Here is a 23,928-nt window from a genome sequence, read left to right as displayed (position 1 = left end):
GAAAAAGTTTCATTAGGGCCGAGCAGCAAAAGATGCAAAGGACCTATCGAAATTGCTTCGTTTAAGTTTTTTTGTCCTACTTCGATCGCAATTTTGAGGCACTTAACATTCAGGAAAACTCACCGATTTTTTGCAACAGCGTCAGGTCCGGTGAAAAATGTGATATTTTTGGGGTCCGGAAAAATATATTTAAAAATGTACTCTCTCGCGGGCCCGTGAAAGTTTAAAAAAAATTAGCCCCTACTACCAGATTCACGTATCGTCACAAAAATTGCTGTAGACGTCTATCATGAGAGGATGCACATAAAAGTCTCTAAAACCCATATTTTGTTTCTGTTCACCATTTTTATGCCAAAAACAGAGGTCGTACTTTAACAAACTTTGACCAAGATTATTCTATTTACTTTGCAAACACTTTTATTTGAACCGTTTTTTAAATTGGATTATATTAGTACATTGTTTATTAATGCATTCTATCATTTAATTCCCTATACTGATATTCTAAAGGTTTTAAGTGTTGTACGTGCATACAAATGTTTTAAATTATATTTTTCTCCAAGCTTATATTTCTCTTTTGTTGGGAATAATTGTTGTACATTCGTACGTAGCAGGTTATAGTTTGTTTTGTGCATAATTTCAGCTGTTTGCAAATGCACCAAATCATTAAATTACCAATATTTTTCTTATCGTTACTTAGGTGAAGATCAGGGTTTAGAAATCTCAAGTTATTCAAATAATGTATTAATGTGTTTATAATGTTACTGACATATGCATAGTTGAATAATAAAGGCATCTATGTTTTTTACAATGTGTTATGTTGCCTGGGTCCTCGTTTCTCCTGCGGGATCTGGCAACACTGTTCATTGATGTAGTACAGACCAGGGGTGAGAACAGCCATTATGTGCAAAACTACAATCTCCAAACACACACACACGCAATGTCTCGCCCTCATCGTTGGGCCCAGGTGCAATGCCAAGAAGGCGCTATAAACGACACTCCCTCTCTCCCTGGAAACAGCCAGGAGGAACCAGACCAGCCTGTTTCTCTATTTTTTTTCTTCCACATTGTGTCAGTCCATCCTAACGTTGCCTACACTGGCCAGTTTTACTAAGTCCTGAATTCAAGTCAGCTAATCAGCAAATCCTGCTGTCTAACATTCTCACGGTATTCTTCGGACCATAGGGCGCACCGGATTACAAGGCGCATTAAAGGGGTTATATTATGATTTTTTCTACATTTAAAACACTTCCTTTGGTCTACATAACATGTAATGGTGGTTCTTCGGTCAAAATATTGCATAGATTATGTTTTACAGACCATCTTCAAGTCGTCTTCTGACCGTCACTTCAGGATGTTTTGTGGGCAGTCTTACATGGCTCCACTTCGACAGCGTCTTCTCCCCGTCATCTTTGTTGTAGCTTTTAGTGCTTCCATAGCGAGTCTACGGACAGATATAAATTAGAAGTGTACACTACTTTGTAACGGAAATGGCAACAGCGGAGGATGAATGCCCCACATCAAGAAGATAGAGAAAAAGAAGGAGCTTATTGACTACCGTACGGACTACAATGGCGGACGCGGGCAAGTTTCAGGACTTATGCAGATCACAAATACACATCAGCAGGTACCAGAAGGGAAGAAAAGTTGGTTTTGCATAATTTTGCGAAACAAATCGCCAAATGTCTTCTAATAACTGCGATGAGGTGGCGACTTGTTCGGGGTGTACCCCGCCTTCCGCCCGATTGTAGCTGAGATAGGCTCCAGCGCCCCCCGCGACCCCAAAGGGAATAAGCGGTAGAAAATGGATGGATGGATGGATGGATGGTCTTCTAATAAGTGACATTTTGGGGTCCTTATACACACACCATATTAATACCGTATGTTGAAGCACAGTACGTCTGACTACTGTAGCTGTAATGCTCCGACAATCCTTTAAACGGTGTGGCTTCGTAGCTTACCAAAGTCGTACTAAAACATTTTGACAGATTTTTGAGCGCTGTGTGTAATGTTCTATATTCTCAATTAAATATCAAAGGTTTGGTCTTGCTTGCTAACCATGAACACGGGCCGTCAACCTGCAGTTCACACCTATCTCTTATGTGTGACTTCCATCTACTGGTCACACTTGTCATTACACCATGTACCAAATAAAAATTGCTTTGAGGTTGGTGAGCACAACCAGAATTAATCCGTACATTAAGCGCGCCGGGTTATAAGGCGCACATGAAAAGATTTTAGTGCGCCTTATAGTCCAAAAACTACGGTATGTCTTTTGTCTTCTGTCATTTTTGGAAAATTAATTTAAACAGTGCACACTACGGGTTTGAATCTTTAGGCACCGAATGATTCAATCCGATTCCGATCCCTGGGGTGAAGATTCGATTCAGAAGCGATTCGCGATTCAACACGATATTTAGATTCAAACCAATTTTCGCAATGTATTATTTAGTATAATAATCACAATGAAGCAGGTTACATGTTAGAAAAGATCCTTCTGATTGCCTGGAGATGGCCTGAACACGTATTAAAAAAAAATGGATTCCTATCCAAAAAATAAAATTTTAAAAAATGTTTTTTTACAAATAAATATATATATATATATATATATATTTTTTAAATTTATTTATTTATTTATTTATTTTTATTTATTTATTTATTTATTTATTGAAAAAAAAAAAAAATTGTTTGTTTGTTTGTTTTTTTGAAAATTATAAACTGATTAGGAACCGGAACGAACAAGAATCGTGACCTGACTGTGAATCTATGTTTTTGTGCAGCCGTGGTGTAAATTGTCCTTTGTTTTGTGTTGAAGAAGTGTCTGAAAAGCAGATCAAGCTAGAAGAAGACACAAACGAGGAGGCTGATAACAGAAGCCCAGCGTGTGAGGACCAAACAGGAGAAGAAAGGACATCTGTTGGGGAATCCATCGGTGGGAGCCCAAACAATGCAGCGGACAGTATGTCTGGACAAAGTATGACCTCGGAAGCACTCAATCGACAACCAAACGGTATTGGAAATAAACAAAACAAAACAAGTGTTTTTCTCCCCATCCTTAAAATAAACCATTCGTCATATGTTGTTAACACAGGGTGTGGAACTTTTTGTTTGGTTGTCTTCTTCCAAGACAATGGCTTAGAAATTATTATCAGGGAAAAATATCCCTGGAATCCCCCACAACCTGTTCCAACCTGCCTTGACAACTACGGTTGTCACAGCATAGGATCACGTTTTGTCATTTCCAACCAATTGCTGATCAAATTATTTTCTGCACAGGCAACAAACGAATACTACTTCTTGACGATTATTGCAACGTAGAGTTGGTTTTTGCCTCATCCCTCACTTAAAGCATGCATGAAGAATGAAAGAGATGATGCAGTATTGTCGGCTCACAGAGGCTACCTGGTGGTTGTTTGAGCACATTGCAGATAAATTAACCAAGCCCCAGTCCTTAATGCACAGGTGTCAAAACTCATTTTGGGGTCTTTATACACACACCATCATAATACCCGTATGTTGAAGCAAGTACGTCTGACTACTGTGGCCGTAATGTTCTGTGTTCCATCAAGCGGTGCGGCTTTGTATCTTACCAAAGTCGTACAAAAACATGTTGACAGAGCGTCGTGTTTAATGTTCTATATTTTCAACATCAACGTTTTGGACTTGCTTGCTAACCATGAGGGGGCGTCAACCTTTAGTTCACATCATTTGACGTGTCCCGTAAGCCTGGAAATAATGTGCATTAAGTACTTCAGTTTTTTTAACTAAATATATTTATTACTATTATAGATATATCCATCTATATCTATATATATATATATATATATATATATATATATATATATATATATATATATATATATATATATATATATATATATATATATATTAAATATATATATATATATATATATATATATATATATATATATATATATATATATATATATATATATATATATATATATATATATATATATATATATGTTTGTTTTTGTTTTGACAGAAAAAATACATGTACTGCATGTTATTGCATATATTTGTATTCAGTATTATCTAATAACGTAACAAATATTATATTATCATACATTACATTGTTTTCTTAACTTATGTACTATTTGTAATAAAAGTGTTGTTCATGTTAATAATCTATTTTTAGTTACATTTGTTGGAAAGTAGTTATAATCTGTAATAATAATGAACTATTAGTTCTGTGTTTCCTAATATTGTATTAAAAAATATATTATCATACATGAGAAACGTTTTTTTGTTCAATAAAATAAATATCTAATCAAAGCAAATTAGTCATTAAATTATACAGTGTAAAAATGACATTATTTTTTTACAGTAAAAAAAACATTTTTACCATTTTTCAATTACAGTAATATGCTGTAAAGAAAAAAAAATCACACCATAAATTCTACTATAACATTCTGGCGATTGGGCTGCCAGTCTACAGATTTACGAGAGTACATAAAACATATATAATGATCAAATACATAGGCAATTCTGTAAAAATACATGAGGTTGGAAACAACCGCGATGTTGCCCTCAGTGAAAACGAGTTCGACACCCCTGCCTCAATGCTTCAGTCACACGTAGGATTCTCACAGTAATGAAGCAAAAACAGCATATTTGTGTTTTTTACTGAATAGATTACCAGAGACACACCACCGTACACTAGGTACACTTGTACAGTAATGAAAGCCAATGAATAGGCTACATGTGGCAAACACATACTGAACAGTTTGTTGTATGTTTCCATGCGGTTACCATGGTTACATTATTTAACGCGTCTCTCTTCCAAGACAATTACATGCATTATTTCATGTCTGCACCTTTCTTTGCCTTGTTGTTTGCTAAAAGACGTGTATTCGTGCCCCATTAAGGTGACCGGCCTTTCCAGTGCAACCAGTGTGGCGTCTCCTTCACTCAGAAGGGTAACCTGCTGCGACACATCAAGTTGCACACGGGCGAAAAACCCTTCAAATGTCCCTTCTGCAATTACGCCTGCCGCCGCCGTGACGCTCTCACGGGTCATCTTCGCACTCATGCTGGTAAGACTCTTCTTCCCTTTTGTGACGAACTCTCAACTTTTTTTTTTTTTACTTCTGCAGTCCTCTTGGACAAATATGAAGCCCCTAAACACAAAATTTTAATTATGTACTGTGCAAACGTCTCAGGCTTTCATTGGATCAGTTGAGTCTTAGTGGCCATTTTCGCGTACAACAATAAACATCGTAAAACAATAAATCATAGAAGTCGAGCTCGCTTTCATTGAGGGCCATGTGGCAGTTACGGCTGCCATCAGGGGGCCGCCTGTAACAATATAAATTTGCCTATGCATCAGGGGCCGTACTTATCAAGCTTCTTAGAATTACTCCTAAAAAGTCTGCTAAGAGTTGACTTAAGAGTAAATAAATTCTTCGCTGAAAGCTGCACTTAAAAGTTAGTTATCAAGCGTCTTACTCACACTTTCAGCGAAGTGTAGGACTGAATCTTAAGTGTCACACTCAGAGCTGAATTACGACATTACTATGTGCCGTAAACGGAATTTTAGGTGACGTCATTTCTGTGTCCATAGAAATGACCAATCACGGAAGGGAATCCGTTGTCTAAGAATAAAGAAATATCTTGGAAATATTTAAGTGGACAATGGGAGTGTATATTTTGACAATAATACAAAACAAACTAGTCCCCGCCGGCACTCACGCTACCGCTCCCTCTCTTCTATCGCCCACACACTCACTGACGTCACTCACCTCACGGCCACACACATACGCTACTGTCATAACATTTTATTTCCAATTCATTAATTAGGCAACTAATTTGAAACTGGTGTGGGTGGCTCTATATATACTAGCCCACTGCAGACACATGCAGAAATCAACAAGGAATCGAAAAGTATTAAATCTGTGACAAAAATAATATCCGCTCTGTCTAAACGATACCGTTTGATCAGCTGCTCGTCATCAAAAAAAAAAAAACATTGTTCCGTTCCCTGATGGTTCGCGCACGTCTCTCTCGCCTCAGTGCCATCCCCTGCTGGCAACTCCTAACCACTTAAGACACCTCTGAAGGTCTCTTAAATATTGTGGAGAGTAGGAGTGATTCTTAGACTTAAGAACGTTGATAAAAAGCTTTTATTCTTAAGTTTGAGAGTAGGACTAAATTTCGCAAATTCTCAGGACGTAAGTGTAAAATGGCACTCTAAGAAGCTTGATAAGTACGGCCCCTGATTATTAAATGCATTTTAAACGTTAAAAAAAGAAAAAGACTGGTCAGAAGAAAATATACAGTGTTTTTTTTTTTTTTTTACAATATATTACGGTACTACTGTTTCATATGAAAAAAAAATGGCAGCTGAGTTGCCAACATTTTACTGTAAAATTGACAGTTACTGTAAATGGAATAACAGTACCACTTTTTTTTTTATTCTGGCAAGAACTGCCACATTTTTTCCGTCAAATGTGGTACTGTTTTTCCATTTACAGTAACACACCATAAAAACATCCATCACAGTCGACAGATTTTTACCGTAAAAAAAAAGCAGTGGTAGGGTTTTTTTCAATTTACAGTAATGTGCTTTGAAAACCACCGTAAATTTTACCGTAAAATATATTATAATTTTTACGATGTACAATTTGATGGATAACTTGCTTTGAAATCATTAATCAAGTAGGTATTTAAGTATTTTTGTCGTCCCCCACCCCAAAAAAAAAAGGTTTGTAAAGTATGATAATATAATATTTGTCTCGATATTGGATAGTATCAAAGTTTAAAAAGTTATGCAATTTCATGCTGTACATATATTTATTCTGTCAAAATGAAAAAAAGGGAATACAGATAGTAAGAAAATATAATGTAATTTATTCACGGATATTATTTCCATTCAATAAATGTGCAATACATAATAAACATGGATACCAGCAGCAGATTACATAATTAGTACGGATGTCAAAAATAACAAGTTAACTCATGTGATTAATCACACAAAAAGATCACATTAATTAAAAACATGTAACCCGCCTGGTTCAGTCCATGCTTGTTTGTTCCGCCTGGGACTCAAACCTGAGATTAGCATGATAACTACGGAGCTAAAAGCCTGAGCTATCAACCCGATAGCCAGCGCTGCTCTTGAGGTCGTCAGAGAGTGGGGTTTACCAACATGGACCAACAATTAGTTTTGAGCGTGCATGCTCCTTCACCGTAACCGCGGCTGGTGACAGTCCCTGACAGGCGGCACGGGTGGTCATAGGGCAGTTGTCAGGTCAACGCCTACTTTCGGTGCAAAGAGGAGTGAGGGAACGCTGACTGTTGGGCTCACTGGCAAATTTCACTCTGATTGGATTTAAAATACAACTTTACCAAGTTTTGTGCAAATAAATAGGCTGTAAAGCAAAACATTTAGAAATATTCATGTTTAACATCATGACAGTAAAATTGCATTTTCTTCCAAAAACTGGGGTATTTTTTAAAGTTAATTTAAATTATGCAAGTGAGTAATAATCTGTGTTTAATCATGAATAATCCAAATTCAAAAGAGTGGTTAATTAGATGAAAACATTCAATCATTTGGACAGCACTAATACCTGAAACTAACTAAATTTTAATGTTTACACCACCAAGTGTCCTTGATTAAAATTGTAACTATTTTATACAGTATATTTTTCTCGTATCCCAATGGTATTTATTTTGTGTGTATATATATATATACATAAATTAGTAACATACATACAGTAATTAGTAACATATTCAATTACTAACTACTCAAATGAAATCAACTATAAAATAAAAAATATATATTAATACAAATATATATATATATATATATATATATATATATATATATATATATATATATATATATATATATATATATATATATATATATATATATATATATATATATATATATTAGGGCTGCGAATCTTTGGGTGTCCCACGATTTGATTCAATATCGATTCTTGGGGTCACGATTTGATTCAAAATCGATTTTTTCCGATTCAACGCGATTCTCGATTCAAAAATGATATTTTCCCGATTCAAAAGGATTGTCTATTCATTCAATACATAGGATTTCAGCAGGATCTACACCAGTCTGCTGACATGCAAGCAGAGTAGTAGATTTTTGTAAAAACTTTTATAATTGTAAAGGACAATGTTTTATCAACTGATTGCAATAATGTCAATTTGTTTTAACTTTTAAATGAACCAAAAATATGACTTATTTTATCTTTGTGAAAATATTGGACACAGTGTGTTGTCAAGCTTATGAGATGCGATGCAAGTGTAAGCCACTGTGACACTATTGTTCTTTTTTTTTAATTTTTTATAAATGTCTAATGACAATGTCAACGAGGGATTTTTAATCACTGCTATGTTGAAATTGTAACTAATATTGATACTGTTGTTGATAATATTCATTTTTGTTTCACTACTTTTGGTTTGTTCTGTGTCGTGTTTGTGTCTCCTCTCAATTGCTCTGTTTATTGCAGTTCTGAGTGTTGCTGGGTCGGGTTTGGTTTTGGAATTGGATTGCATTGTTATGGTATTGCTGTGTATTGTTTTGTTGGATTGATTAATAAAAAATAAAATAAATAAATAAAAATAAAAATAAATACAAATAAAAAAATAGATTTTTTAAAAATGAGAATCGATTCTGAATCGCACAACGTGAGAATCGTGATTCGAATTCGAATCGATTTTTTCCCACACCCCTAATATATATATATATATATATATGTATTTGTATTAATATTGTTTATTTTATTTTATTGTTGATTTCATTTAAGTAGTTAGTAGCTGAACATACACACATTACGTTTGGTAATTAAAATCAAACTCGAGACGGAGCACGGGCCAGACTTTTTATTTAAGTTGTTACGTCTCACTGGCCGTAGTTTGGTCATCTCTGCTTTGGACAGAGATGGAGGCCCTTTAAGAGACAGAAGCGTGGTTGTAGCAATGGTGTGACGAGACAAGTAAAGGTTAGACCGTGACTCATGGTCATAATGATTGCTACTTGTTGATTGTGTTGTCTGCTATAGAATCATATAACTGCAAAAGCTTTGCTGCTAGGAACCAAGGACATGTCTACTTTGTTAAACTCGCTTAGGAGGAATTGTGTTGCTTGAGCGTGTCACCTGTAACCCACTTTCCCACCAGAGAGGACATGTCTAAACTCAAGTGTGGTGTCATCTGTAGCTTTAGGAGTTACTCACACGGATGTTTGGTTGCTTGTGTGAGTTTGGGACCGTGTGGTTTTATGTTTCATTTTGTAAGTTGCTTGTAAAATGAGACCTGCTTGCTTATCCGTCAGCCAATCTTATACTTCCAACGGTTTGTGAACAGTTTGGACATCATTAACATTTGTGTTGTGGTACTTTTGTCCTTAGGGTGTGTGTCGTCGGATATAAATGTAGTATAAGCCTTGTGCTATTTGCATGATTAAGGATAACATCTGAAAGATTTCATAACCAAGGTCTATGAAATGCTAACCAGAACCTGTGAAATTGCATGTGAATGATGTATGCGCGAGCTAAACTGAAACGTATGTATGTATGTATGTATGTATGTATGTATGTATGTATGTATATATATATATATATATATATATATATATAGATATATATATACATATATATATATATATATATATATATATATATATATATATATATATATATATATATATATATATATATATATATATATATATATATATATATATATATATGTATATATATATAAGTATATATATGTATGTATATATATATATATGTATATATATATATATATGTATATGTATATATATATATGTATATATATATACATGTGTGTGTGTACATGTGTATATATATATGTGTACATATTATATTAATATAATTTAATAGATAAATAGTTGATAATGAATATAATTGGATATTAAGAGTATGTGAGAGTTCGACTTCTACCTTGTTTACTTCTGTGACAACCTCCTTAAAGTTTTGTAATCGGTCAGAAATATCAAAGCAGCTAAAATGCAGCAAACGTGTGTAATAAGTGTGGAAAGTGTTTTGCATTTTTACCATCATGCTTTGTAATGTATTTAAATGGGTGTAATTCTGAATTATTTGTATGGTGCATGGACGTCTTTTTATAATATCCACAAATTGTATTATATTGTGTTATGTGTGACCATGTCTGTTGGTTTTTTTTTTTTTTTTTTGCACCATAACTCCGGAAGGTTGTTTGCATTGGGTCATATAAGTAAATGCTGTGCTCAGGAGCTGTCATAACATTATAAGTTGTCATGGACAAAATTTATTTATGCTGTCCACAAGATGGTGGCAAATCAGCGGCAGTTTAAAAAATTGACTTTTGAAATATAAATTGCAATTTCACTGCGACCAGATTCCTTATTAAACTCATGACGTCTCGCGGGCCAAATTGAAGACACCCATGGGTCGTAGTATGGACACCCCTGCTACATAACGACTGTTGCTGTGGTCAAAGTTGAAATTGCCACCAAACACATTTTAAGACACTCTACTACCAGCTGGCGGCTAAGGTGGATAGTGCGACCCCCCAATTTGTCACGTTTCATGTGTCGGGTAAACCGCGACAAATGATGTCGCGATGAATCCCCTTCCTACTGTAAAATATATGAATATGCTCTCTTCTGAATGTCTTCCCTTTTAGTTGGCAAACCACACAAGTGTAACTACTGTGGGCGGAGCTACAAACAGCGCAGCTCGCTGGAGGAGCATAAGGAACGCTGCCATGGTTACCTGCAGAGCATCGGCTTGGAGCCGGCCACCAACACCAGTTCTTACGCAGGTAAGTTCCTCAAACTGAAACCTTGCAAAGTCCATTTGACGCAGGGCAGTAAACGTGTTCATAAAGCATAATATGTCTTTAAATGTTGCATTTTGGTAGTCTTCATGAATACAGAAATAGTTTCATTCCTTGCTGTTCAGTAAATGATCTTTTTTTTTCCCCCAGGTGACGTTCCTAAAGATCCGAGACCCATGACAACGTTTGATCGACCTCTTGTTATTGAAAGACTGCACAGTAATGTTGGGAAGAGGAAGAGCACCACACCCCAGAAGTTTGTGGGTGGGTAATTACATAACACAGCCATGACATGACACACACGTTCTCATTTATTAATGTCTTTTAGAAATATCAAAAAAATAGCGTTTTTAGATTAATCATGATTGTTATTTGTAACGATTCTTAATCGATTAAAAATATCTAAATTCGTTTTTACATTTTAAAAAAAATGTATTAATCGGTCCTGTCCAGCCACTCAGACAAATCACATTGTTGATGTAGATCAGGGGTCACCAACGCGGTGCCCGCGGGCACCAGGTAGCCCGTAAGGACCAGATGAGTAGCCCGCTGGCCTGTTCTAAAAATAGCTCAAATAGCAGCACTTACCGGTGAGCTGCCCCTATTTTTTAAATTGTATTTATTTACTAGCAAGCTAGTCTCGCTTTGCTCTACATTTTTAATTCTAAGAGAGACAAAACTCAAATAGAATTTGAAAATCCAAGAAAATATTTTAAAGACTTGGTCTTCACTTGTTTAAATAAATTCATTAATTTTTTTACTTTGCGTCTTATAACTTTCAGAAAGACAATTTTAGAGAAAAAATACAACCTTAAAAATGATTTTAGGATTTTTAAACACATATACCTTTTTACCTTTTAAATTCCTTCCTCTTCTTTCCAGACAATTTAAATCAATGTTCAAGTAAATTTATTTTTTTGATTGTAAAGAATAATAAATACATTTTCATTTAATTCTTCATTTTAGCTTCTGTTTTTTCGACGAAGAATATTTGTGAAATATTTCTTCAAACTTATTATGATTACAATTCAAAAAAATTATTCTGGCAAATCTAGAAAATCCGTAGAATCAAATTTAAATCTTATTTCAAAGTCTTTTGAATTTCTTTTAAAATTTTTGTTCTGGAATATATAGAAGAAATAATGATTTTTCTTTGTTAGAAATATAGCTTGGTCCAATTTGTTATATATTCTAACAAAGTGTAGATTGGATTTTAACCTATTTAAAACATGTCATCAAAATTCTAAAAGTAATCTTAATCAGGAAAAATTACTAATGATGTTCCATAAATTCTTTTTGAATTTTTTTTAAAAAGATTCGAATTAGCTAGTTTTTCTCTTCTTTTTTTCGGTTGAATTTTGAATTTTAAAGAGTCGAAATTGGAGATAAACTATGTTTCAAAATTTAATTGTAATTTTTTTTGTGTTTTCTCCTCTTTTAAACCGTTCAATTAAGTGTAAATATCATTAATTATTAATAATAACATAGAGTTAAAGGTAAATTGAGCAAATTGGCTATTTCTGGCAATTTATTTAAGTGTGTATCAAACTAGTAGCCCTTCGCATTAATCAGTACCCAAGAAGTAGCTCTTGGTTTCAAAAAGGTTGGTGACCCCTGATGTAGATGATCTATATCTGCTGTACAGATTTACTTTAGAAAATATAAGTTTTGGATACTTCTCTTGTTGCCTTATTTGTATTTGACTTTATTAAATGTTTGGGAAACATGTTTTTATACAAAACCAGTTTTCTTTTAAATAATATAGAAATTGATCAGAACTGTTTATCTATGTTATGGAGGAATCAGTGACGTGCGGTGAGGTTCACGGCTGGTGAGGCACTGACTTCATCACAGTCAGATTTACAAACATATGAACCCTAAAGAGTATCTTATTCACCATTTGATTGGCAGCAGTTAACGGGTTATGTTTAAAAGCTCATACCAGCATTCTTCCCTGCTTGGCACTCAGCTTCAAGGGTTGGAATTGGGGGTTAAATCACCAAAAATTATTCCCGGGCGCGGCGCCGCTGCTGCCCACTGCTCCCCTCACCTCCCAGGGTGTGATCAAGGGATGGGTCAGTTGTGGAGTTGTGAATGACTGAAATATGAAATCCGTGCTGCAGTCTGCAGGTGTACCTAATGTTGTGGCCCTGCAGTCATTCACAACTCCCCCAACACAAACATTATTGTTTTGGCCCTTTTTGGCGTCTTATTAAATAACTTTTTTAAATAGATTCAATCTTGCACGTGGAAAGTTTAAGTGTGGGCTGTAGTTGATATAACACTCCCGTCAGGGTGTGCATTCTACGGCGGGGGTGCATTATCCACAAGGAGGCGGGATTACTGCGAGCCTCAGCCAGTGCGTCTTCGCAGCAGTTTTATGATTGCTCAGCACAAGAAATACTTACACACATACAGTTGTTGACAAAATACACTGTACATTATATACCTCAGCTAACTAAACTATGGAAATGTATAATATAGTTCATATAGCAATACGGTCTCACTGCACAGCAGGCCAGCAGTTAGCCGAGTCCGCAATCCATGTTGAGGCACAACTGAGTGACGTGCCTCAACTGGACAGCAAGCCTCTTCTCAGTATTTGAACGGCAAATGTGAAAATTCAGCGATTTTCAATAAAAATAATCTAAAACTGGTGAAGTTAAATGGAAAATAACTTTATAGTATAATCACTGGATACATATAACAATGTAATTAATATTTTTTCTTTTTACATTTTTTTCTTTCCATGATGGCACGTGAGGCCCCGCCTCACCTGCCTCCAGTGACTGCACGTCACTGGGAGGAATGTAGTTAATCATAGAATTGGCATCCAATGTTATTAAAAAAGTATAGATTTCGAATAGAGAATCGATTCTGAATCGAATCGTTACCCCCAAGAATTGAATCAAATTGTGTGGTGCCCTAAGTTTCACAGCCCTACCGTCTATGTTTGGCAAATCACTCCAAAATATCTCATTCGGGATTAAATTAGCTATTAGTTTTCTCAGCACAAACAATAGCAAGTTACCTCGAAACATTCAAGACAAGCAAACAAAAACATGACGGATATGTTTTTGAGGTGTCAAATTTTGAAGGGGAACTGCATTATTTCCATAATTTTGCCTATTATTCACAATCCTTATGTAAGACAAGAACACACATTCTTTTTGTATGCATACTAACTCGTAAAATACGGCAAGGTGGCTAACAATGCAGATAATGGGAGTACACTATTTTGCCCATAAAATCCTCTAAAAAAATCATCCAAAAACCGCCAACGATACTCCATTTATATGTTGTGACCTGAATATTAACCACGTTTTAGCAATATTGTCATAAGCGCTAACGCAGACAAACTATTTTTAGCGGCGCCGTGATCACAAAGAGCTAACTAGCTTATGCTGCTATATTGATATATTGAGCTGCTTCATTGCCTCTGAGTTTGTGAAAGTTAATTCTAGATTGTAAATCATGCCTCTCACCTGGATAATAGAAGGTTGTGGAAATAAACCCACAAGTTGGTCGGCTTTGACATACAACTTAGATCCAAATATAACGAGAAAGACACTAAAAAACACTTTTTTTTCCAACCCTTTGTGAGGATTATGATGAATTGTTCATGTAAAGGGGAAGGTATATAATCATCCCATCAGTCTTTATCCCAGTGAAGAAAGACGTTATACAGTAAGTCAGGGGGGGCGGGTATTTTATTTTATTTTATTTTATTTTATTTTATTTTATTTTTTTTTTTTGTCATAAAAAAATACAATCATGTCTGCTTACGGACTGTATCCCTGCAGACTGTATTGATCTATATAGATATATAATGTAGGAACCAGAAATATTAAAAACAGAAAGAAACCACCCTTTTGTGCGAATGAGTGTGAATGAGTGTATATGGGGGAGGGAGGTTTTTTGGGTTGGTGCACTAATTGTAAGTGTATCTGGTGTTTTTTATGTTGATTTAATTTATAAAAAATAAAAAAAAAAATTTCATTTCTTGTGCGGCCCGGTACCAATCGATCCACTGACCGGTACCGGGCCGCGGCCCGGTGGTTGGGGACCACTGCAGTAAGTGATTGTTTTATTATATTGATTGTTTGTATATCTTGTTTAGCACTTAGCAATACTGCTACATGACGCTTAGTGCTTGACTAAAGCTGCATCTGTTTAGCACACAGCTTCTAAAACTTGTAGATCATCCTCCTTATGTTCAGGCTCAAAAATAGAAGTTTGTGGATCATCATCAAAGTAGTCTTTGTTGTCTCTCATCAAGTCTGCCATGATTAGTAATGTTGTGGGAAAGTGAACGTTATGATGCGTCTGTAAAGTTAATCTGCCGCCGTATGCTTAAAATGATCAAACTCTGTACAAAACCAGTGAAGTTGGCACATTGTGTAAATGGTAAGAAAAATAACAGAATACAATTATTTGCAAATCCTTTTCAACTTATATTTAATTGAATACACTGCAAAGACAAGATAATTAATGTTCGAACTGAGAAATGTTGCAAATAATCATTAACTTAGAATTTAATGGCAGCAACACATCGCAAAAAAGTTGGCACAGGGGCATTTTTACCACTGTGTTACATGGCCTTTCCTTTTAACAACACTCAGTAATTTTTTATGAGACCAATTTTTCAAGCTTTTCAGGTGGAATTATTTCCCATTCTTGCTTGATGCACAGCTTAAGTTGTTCTCCGTTGTCGTATTTTAGGCCTCATAGTGCGCCACACATTTTCAATGGGAGACAGGTCTGGACTACAGGCAGGCCAGTCTAGTACCCACACTCTTTAACTATGAAGCCCCACTGTTGTAACACGTGACTTGGCATTGTCTTGCCAAAATAAGCAGTCATAGTCATAGTCATTCGATGTGAATGACTATGAGAAACCTTGGGGAGGATCGCATATGTGGGTAACCCCCCCCTCTAAGTACAGTCCCTAGTGGATCCAACATAACAGTGAGAGTCCAGTCCATAGTGGGGCCAGCAGAAGATACCCATGTCTTGGGCACTAATACACCCCCATACCATCACAGATGCTGGCTTTTGAACTTTGCGCCTATAACAGTTCGGATGGTTCTTTTCCTCTTTGGTCCGGAGTACACAACATCCACAGTTTCCAAAAACAATTTGAAATATGGACTTGTCAGACCACAGAACACTTTTCCACTTTGCATCAGTCCATCTTACATGAGCTCGGGCCCAGCAAAGCCAGAAGCGTTTCTGGGTGTTGTTGATAAATTGCTTTGGCTTTGCATAGTATAGTTTTAACTTGCACTTGCAGGTGTAGTGACAAACTGTAGTAACTGACAGTGGTTTTATGAAGTGTTCCTGAGCCCATGTGGTGATATCCTTTACACTCTGATGTCGCTTTTTGATGCAGTACCGCCTGAGGGATCGAAAGTCACGGGCATTCAATGTTACGGCGGTGATTTCTCCAAATTCTCTGAACCTTTTGATGATATTTTGGACCGTAAATGGTGAAATCCCTACATTTCTTGCAATAGCTAGTTGAGAAATGTTGTTCTTAAACTGTTGGACAATTTCACAAAGTGGTGACCCTCGCCCTCGCCACATCCTTGTTTGTGAATGACTAAGCATTCCATGGCTCTGACTTGTTCTCAATTAGCCTGTTCACCTGTGGGATGTTCCAAATAAGTGTTTGATGAGCATTCCTCAACTTTCTCAGTCTTTTTTGCCACTTGTGCCAGATTTTTTGAAACATGTTGCAGGCATCAAATTCCAACTGAGCTAACATTTGCTAGAAAAACAAAGTTTCTCAGTTCCAACGTGAAATATCTTGTCTTTGCAATGTATTCAATTGAATATAGGTTATGATTTATCATTTTATATAGGTTGAAAAGGATTTGCAAATCTACTCAGTGGCCTAGTGGTTAGAGTGCGGCCACCGCTGCTGCCCACTGCTCCCCTCACCTCCCAGGGCGTGAACAAGGGGATGGGTCAAATGCAGAGGACACATTTCCCCACGCCTCGTGTGTGTGTGACAATCATTGGTACTTTAACTTAATTTAACTTAACTTTAACAAATCATTGTATTCTGTTTTTATTCACGATTTACACAACGTGCCAACTTCAGTGGTTTTGGGTTTTGTAAATATTACATATTATCAATGTTAAAACATTACATGTATACTTACAGCGTGTATATAAAACAATGATGGAGGTTTTTGGAGGTTTTCTAGAGCACTTGGCCTATTGGTTCTTTTGTTAGATGGCTTTTGCTAGCGTTTATTTACGAGTAAGAATGCATTAAAATAACATAAGAATTGCGAATGATCAGCAAAAATCCCATAAAATGTGCAGTTCCCCTTTAACCCATGTGGTCAATCACAGAAATGTCCTGCATGAATCACGTATTCAATTCAAATTTTTTTGTAAAACAATTTAAAAACTTGTGGACCAAAGCGCTGTACAGAATGATTATTAAAATACACAATGAAAGGCAGAGAAACTAAATAATTAAAAATGTTTGGTAATGAAATTGCAGGTCTTTTAAAATCATTTTCAATTATGTCAACAAGTAATTTACTGCGATTATTCATGATTAATCACATCTCAAAAGTTAAAAGCGTGTTTGGCGACGAAGCAGCTGCAAGGAGATACCGTAGAAGTCCACTCTCCAATGTAAATTATTACAGTTTCATAAAACTACTGTAATTAATAGCAGTGAATTCCATTGGATTGTTTTTATAAAAATATGTATTATCCAAACTTTACTTTTTCATTTTTAAAAAGCATGTTACATGTTAACATTGTCCTGCTTTGGGGTGCCGAGCACTGATTACAATGATTTTTACTTCATGTCAATGGACGACGTGAAGTGTTTTGGGCTAAGAGCCCCTCACAGAACCAAATCAGCTTGTCAGTTGAGGTACTACTCCATAATGACCTAGAATTAATAATAATAATAATAATACCTGGGATTTATATAGCGCTTTTCTAAGTACCCAAAGTCGCTTTACATGTTTTTCTGAACCCATATTGATTGTATTACAATATTTGGGGTGACTGTGGGCACCTCTCCCGTCCGAGCTATGCATTTAGCAAAAGTTTTGCCCGAGGTTTTGCAAACTGGAATTCTAACCTCAAGCGACATTCCAAAGTTCTTATCCGACATGTACACCTTCCCACATTTCTGGAATGCAGCAAGAAAATCAGGATGATGATGCAAGGCTTGTCGTGGCAAACAATCTACTAAGCATCACATATATATATATATATATATACATATATATAAATGATAAACTTTTAAGTGTTATTTTGATATTACTTGTATATCTTACAAAAACATATTTGCTACAAATATGTTTCGAAACTCAACTCAAAAAGAAAGCAAATATGAGCAAAGCCTAAAATAGTTAAGTTTTTACCAAAGACAACAATCAGCACATACACAATATTGACATCTAAAGTTATATTTTGATAAACATTCATAAATGAATCTTTCAGCACATACACGGTGTTGACATCTATAGTTATAGGTTGATGAACAATCGTAAATTAATCTTTCGGCACATGCATTATTAGGGATGATGTTTGATAAGGAATTATCGAGTTCGAGCCTATTATCGAATCCTCTTATCGAACCGATTCCTTATCGATTCTCTTATTGAGTCCAGATAGGTTGTTGTATATGGAAAAAAACCCACAATATTTGGTTTAACAAAAGCTCACTTTTATTATATAATAAAAAAATAAAATCTAATAAATAAATAAATATTGACTGTTACCCACCTAAAAAAATAAAATAAAATAAATAAATATTGACTGTTGTTACCCAAAGTATATTAAGTGGGATTTTTCAGAGAAACAAATATATACAGTAACACAAAAACAAGCTGTCTCTGTGATCACTATAGGTGTATAAATAATAATATAGTGTTAAATAAAATCAGTCCCTTGGGCACAAAACTGAAAATAATACAGCTCTCCAAAAAGTGCACTTCTGCTGCTATTTGACATAACTGTTTGTTATGATGCTTTGACATTTTTGCACTTTATTTCTTTATTGAAAGAAAATTCTATGAAGAGAAAAGTTGTTTGCAAATGTGGTTACAATGCTAAAAAATGAAAAGTTAAAGCTAAAAAAGAAATACACTTTATTGAGTTAACATTATTTCTTTATAGTGGGAAAAATGTTATGAGCTAGAGAATATAACAACTACACTACCCAGCATGCAACGGGAGTTACGAGCATGCGCGGTAGCCCCGAAAAGTGTTGCATGTTGCCACGCTGTGAAAGTAAACGTCAAGAACTCAGCCAACACGCCTCGTCTGCATTATTTATAATTAGACCGACAACACATCTACAGTGTGATTTTGTTTTGTTTACAAGGAAAGAAAAACAAAAGTTAAAAAAGGGAGATATGTTGTATATATATGTATGTGCTGCGGTTGTTTTAAGAACGTTGCGACAGCTGCCGTAAAGGAGGTGCGTTGCTAGCCTGGTTGCTATGTTTCCGGTTGGTCGTAAAAGTGTTCGTCATGTGTTTTACCCTGCTAAAATCTCTCAGTAAAGTTATTCGATGGATTATAGCATTTGTTTTGAACTTTATTACACCTTGGAGCGCTTTTTCCCGTCCATTGTTTTCCTGCTTTCCCTATCTGCGCCTAATGACTGAGCTACGTGACGTCATTTATTGTGATGTCCCACGGAGCATTTCTGGTCGGGACGGGTTCCGAATAAAGAATCAACTCTTTTCCTTTACTATAGTGGTCTCGATAACGGGTACCGGTTCTCAAAAAGGGTTTCGAGTCCGAGGACTCGGTTCTTTTCTTATCAAACAACCGGGAAAACCGGTTTCGAGTATCATCCCTATGCATTATGTGGAATTCTAAAGTTATATTTTGATAATCATAAATTATTATTTCAGCACATACACAATGTTGACATCTATAGTTATATTTTGATAAACAATCATAAATGAATCTTTCAGCACGTACACAATGTTGACATCTATAGTTATATTTTAATAAACAATTATAAAGGATTTTTTCAGCACATACACAATGTTGACATCCATAGTTATATTTTGATAAACAATCATAAATTAATCTTTCAGCACATACACAATGTTGACATCTATAACTATATTTTGATAAACAATAATACGTTATTAAATGAACATTTCAGTAAATTACACAATGTTGACATATATAGTTATATTTTGATAAACAATCATAAATTAATCTTTCACAACATACACAATGTTGACATCTATTGTTGTATTTTGATAAAGACGGGGAAAACGCGCTACTCGTAAATGGCGTGTGCAACAACCGCAACAAACATGGCATTAGACGCGAAGTTAAATCCTGAAATGTAACCTTCCCGTAGCAAAAATTAGACTTATTTACCCAGGAGAGTCTTGATACCAATTTCCTTGACCCATCCACACACAAAGAAGTTGTAAACCTCCATGCTTTTCCAAGTTTTCGTTTGTTTTGTCATGTAGAATGATATCTGGTTCCATATGTCTGGGAACGCGCCAACGTATAATCTTCGATATCACTCGACAAATCTTTTTTTTTAACAAGTATAAGGATCTATTCCATTGTATAGTTTGATTTTATGCTCATATTTGCTTTTTGCAGGAAGATCGAGACCCCTTGCGTACTCAAGGGTCTGTGCGCTGCTTGCTGCACAAAAGCCACCAGTTTTTTTTTACTTCGGGGAACAAGTCACGTGACGCAATACAAGCAATACTGTCAATTATGTCAAAATAATAGTCTGAACTTTTCTGTTCACAATTGTCATTTCTTAAATACATTTTTGGATGAATTAGGTAGTGCCTGTTTGTATCCGTGTTTCAACACAATGTTCTGTATTATTTTGGCACCCATTAGATACACAGATTGAGGAGTTTAGAGCGTGCCAACGACGAGTGGCAAGGAAATGTTTTTCATCGTGTGGTTAGGTACACCTGTAACTGGCTGCTTGCAATCTTGTTCAGAAACACTCACCGCATTCCTATTGTGGAGGGTTTGACACGCATGATGGGGATTTCCAAGCCTCAATCTTGCACATGTCAAATATTGAGCATAACATGTCGATAAAAAGATGAGAGTGTGAGGATATTTGGCATTTTTCAATATTACCTCCTAAAAAAAACTCCCTATGTAACCACGGTCTCACCAGAATTCTAGCCAGTTCTTGTATTTTTTTAAGGCCAGTTTTCTGGTTTGCTCATGACAAATAATGATGACTACTGACTGCATTGACTAATTGGCCATTAGTTATATGTATGTTGTATGTACACACTTGCCTAGAAGACGTCGTTCTAATAATGCGATCAAAGAAACAAAACCAATCAATGTCACCAGAAACCGGTTTCGCTCCTCCCTTCCTGCCAGCAGCCAAACTCTTTGTACCACTTGTTTCCAAAAAGCAGAGTATCAAAAACACAAAGAGCACCGGCGTGGGACGAGCAGTCAACCACGGGTGAAAATGCCAAAGGAAGGAGCGCTGATACAGAAAGAAACTCAAAACACAGGGAAATAATATACCAAGTCTGAAATGTGAAGAACCAAGCTGTAGATAGCAACATTGTATGCGGTAACGCAGAGGAACTACTTTTCTGGCACAGTAACACTTGGTGTTGATCACAGAGACCCTGATACTCTGGCCATGTAGCAAAAGGTAAGCTAGCTACTGAGCTGCTGTTGCTGAATCGCCTCTGAGTTTGGAAAGGTTATTACTAGATCATAAATCATGCTTCCCACCTATAGAGTAAAAAGTTGATGCCATCAACCGAGAAGTTTGTCAACGTTATCAACTAAAACTATAGACCGAATGAATAATATAGAGAAACAGTTTCTCGATCCTTTAAAATGGCCTGAAATTCCCCCAAAGTCATGAGTTTAGGTAACCTCAGATCCTTTCGTAAATTCGACCATGGAGCAGCATATCTGACAGTTTTTTTTTCCAAGATTTGTATCGGCTCTAGGAACAAACATTCTAAGTATGTCCTGCGACCTTAAGCTGTAGCGACTGGAGTCTCCACACTTAAAAGAACGCAAATAAGGGGAACCAGGCCAAGTGATTTATATATAAAACGCAACCATCGAAAAACTTTGCATACTGACAATGATGGACAGTTTGGTGTTGCATATAAAATGCATTGGTGGACAAGGTTGCCACAATTGGAAGGTTGCCATCGGAACGACCAGTCAACGCGGCCACCATCTTGAGCAGGGGAAAGCTGTGTTTATTTACTACAATATTCAACTGAGATACGGGTTAATCAAGTATTAAAATGTTGGTGCCAGTCAAATGCATACTGGTCTGATTGGTCGTATAAAACCTCTGCTCAAGATGGCGAGCCTGCCAAGCCTGAAAGTGGCATCTACGTATTCATATCAGTGAGTAAGCCCTCCCAGTGGCGCTAAGTCTGAGAGGGATTTAAAAATACATGAGGGGGATGCCCAGTAGAAAGTTGGCAGAGTGAAAAGGTACATTTTTCTGTGTTTATTTATACTTTTTTAAACAATATTACAGAGCTACCAATCAAGCAGATGTATTCGAGGGGTTTCTCCGTGTTCTGGACAGTCTTGCGCGTTTGTCCTAGTCGAGGATACGTCTCAATCTTAGCCATTGGATTTTCCCTGGACAATTTATGGTTTTAACGTTAAAAAAGTGAAGATAAATTGTCAAAGCAGATTTGTGTGCTCAGAAATGTAAACGTTGGGACTCCCCAGTGATCTTCCTGCTCTATGTTTTCCAGGTGAAAAGATGGTGCGCTACAGCTACCCTGAAATGGGCTATGAGATGGGCCTCAAGTTTGAGAAGCAGGCCGAACTGATGTCAGCCCACATGATGGACCAGGCTATGAGTAATGCCATCACTTACCTGGGATCGGACACACTTCGGCCCATTATCCAACACCCAGGCCACCCTCTGTCCATGACCGAGGTCATGCCTATGGTCAACCCGCTCTACCATCACGTTCTGCCAGTTGGTAATCGAGCTGAGCATACAGGAAACACTGACTCACTGCCACCCCAGCCTCCTGTACCTTCTGAGTTCCCCAGCCACGCCATCTCCAATGGGCCTGCTGCCAGATCGGTGAGACCGACACAATCGCGGCAAGAGGAATCACCGAGTAACAGTGGAGGAGATTCGCCCGACTCGGCTCGAAGCAGCACCCACGAACGGCATACCAACCTTGCTGGCAGTCTCCCGCCAATCCAAAGGTCTCGCTCAAGTCCCGTGGCTTATTCAGGCGATCACGCGACAGAGGTGTCGCCCAGAAGCGGGTCCGGAATCAGGAGCGGGGTATTGCGGGAATCCACAGAGAGGCTGGCGAGTCAGGAAGCGATGCGGGTGTTTGGACGAGACGGCCAGGAGTTGCGAGCCTTCCACTGTGACCATTGCCAAGTGCTTTTCTTGGACCATGTCATGTACACCATCCACATGGGTTGCCATGGATACAGGGATCCACTGGAGTGTAACATCTGTGGCCACAACAGCAAAGACCGCTATGAGTTCTCCTCACATATCGTCCGTGGTAAGCACACATTCCAGTAAGAAGATTGTTAGATTCAGGAAAAACATTACCAAGCTTTTAATGGCTGAAGGAAGCGCCTTTTCAGCTACGTGACAGCTGACCAAACATGTGAAGGCTCGATGGCAGCGTGTGCTGATTCAATTCTTGTCTTCAAACCATTTTAAAAACAAAACCTCTCAAGGAGTCGATGACCAGGGGCCGTACTTATCAAGCTTCTTAGAGTGCCATTTTACACTTAAGTCCTGAGAATTTGCGAAATTTAGTCCTACTCTCAAACTTAAGAATAAAAGCTTTTTATCAACATTCTTAAGTCTAAGAATCACTCCTACTCTCCACGATATTTAAGAGACCTTCAGAGGTGTCTTAAGTGGTTAGGAGTTGCCAGCAGGGGATGGCACTGAGGCGAGAGAGACGTGCGCGAACGTTCAGGGAACGGAACAATGTTTTGGTTTTTTTTGATGACGAGCAGCTGATCAAACGGTATCGTTTAGACAGAGCGGATATTATTTTTGTCACAGATTTAATACTTTTCGATTCCTTGTTGATTTCTGCATGTGTC

General features: G+C 36.7%; 1 protein-coding gene across 6 annotated transcripts in view; it reads left to right on the top strand.

Moving 5' to 3' along the window:
* The window catches only part of LOC133665254 (zinc finger protein Helios-like), an 85,351-nt gene extending 61,725 nt beyond the window's left edge, over window positions 1-23,626 (top strand). For 4 of the 6 annotated variants that reach the window (XM_062070504.1, XM_062070505.1, XM_062070500.1 and 1 more), the window contains 5 exons: window positions 2,813-3,007; window positions 4,887-5,054; window positions 10,681-10,818; window positions 10,984-11,097; window positions 22,587-23,626. In XM_062070504.1, coding sequence (XP_061926488.1) covers window positions 2,813-3,007; window positions 4,887-5,054; window positions 10,681-10,818; window positions 10,984-11,097; window positions 22,587-23,389 — 1,418 coding nt within the window. In that variant the 3' untranslated portion in view covers window positions 23,390-23,626. The remainder of the gene's footprint in view (window positions 1-2,812; window positions 3,008-4,886; window positions 5,055-10,680; window positions 10,819-10,983; window positions 11,098-22,586) is intronic. The other 2 variants (XM_062070502.1, XM_062070503.1) reach the window with 2 other exon arrangements.
* The last annotated feature ends 302 nt before the right edge of the window (window positions 23,627-23,928 follow it).

This window comes from Entelurus aequoreus, linkage group LG14 (genome assembly GCF_033978785.1).
Source record: "Entelurus aequoreus isolate RoL-2023_Sb linkage group LG14, RoL_Eaeq_v1.1, whole genome shotgun sequence".
Taxonomy (NCBI): domain Eukaryota; kingdom Metazoa; phylum Chordata; class Actinopteri; order Syngnathiformes; family Syngnathidae; genus Entelurus; species Entelurus aequoreus.
This window is presented reverse-complemented; position numbering and strand designations above follow the sequence as displayed.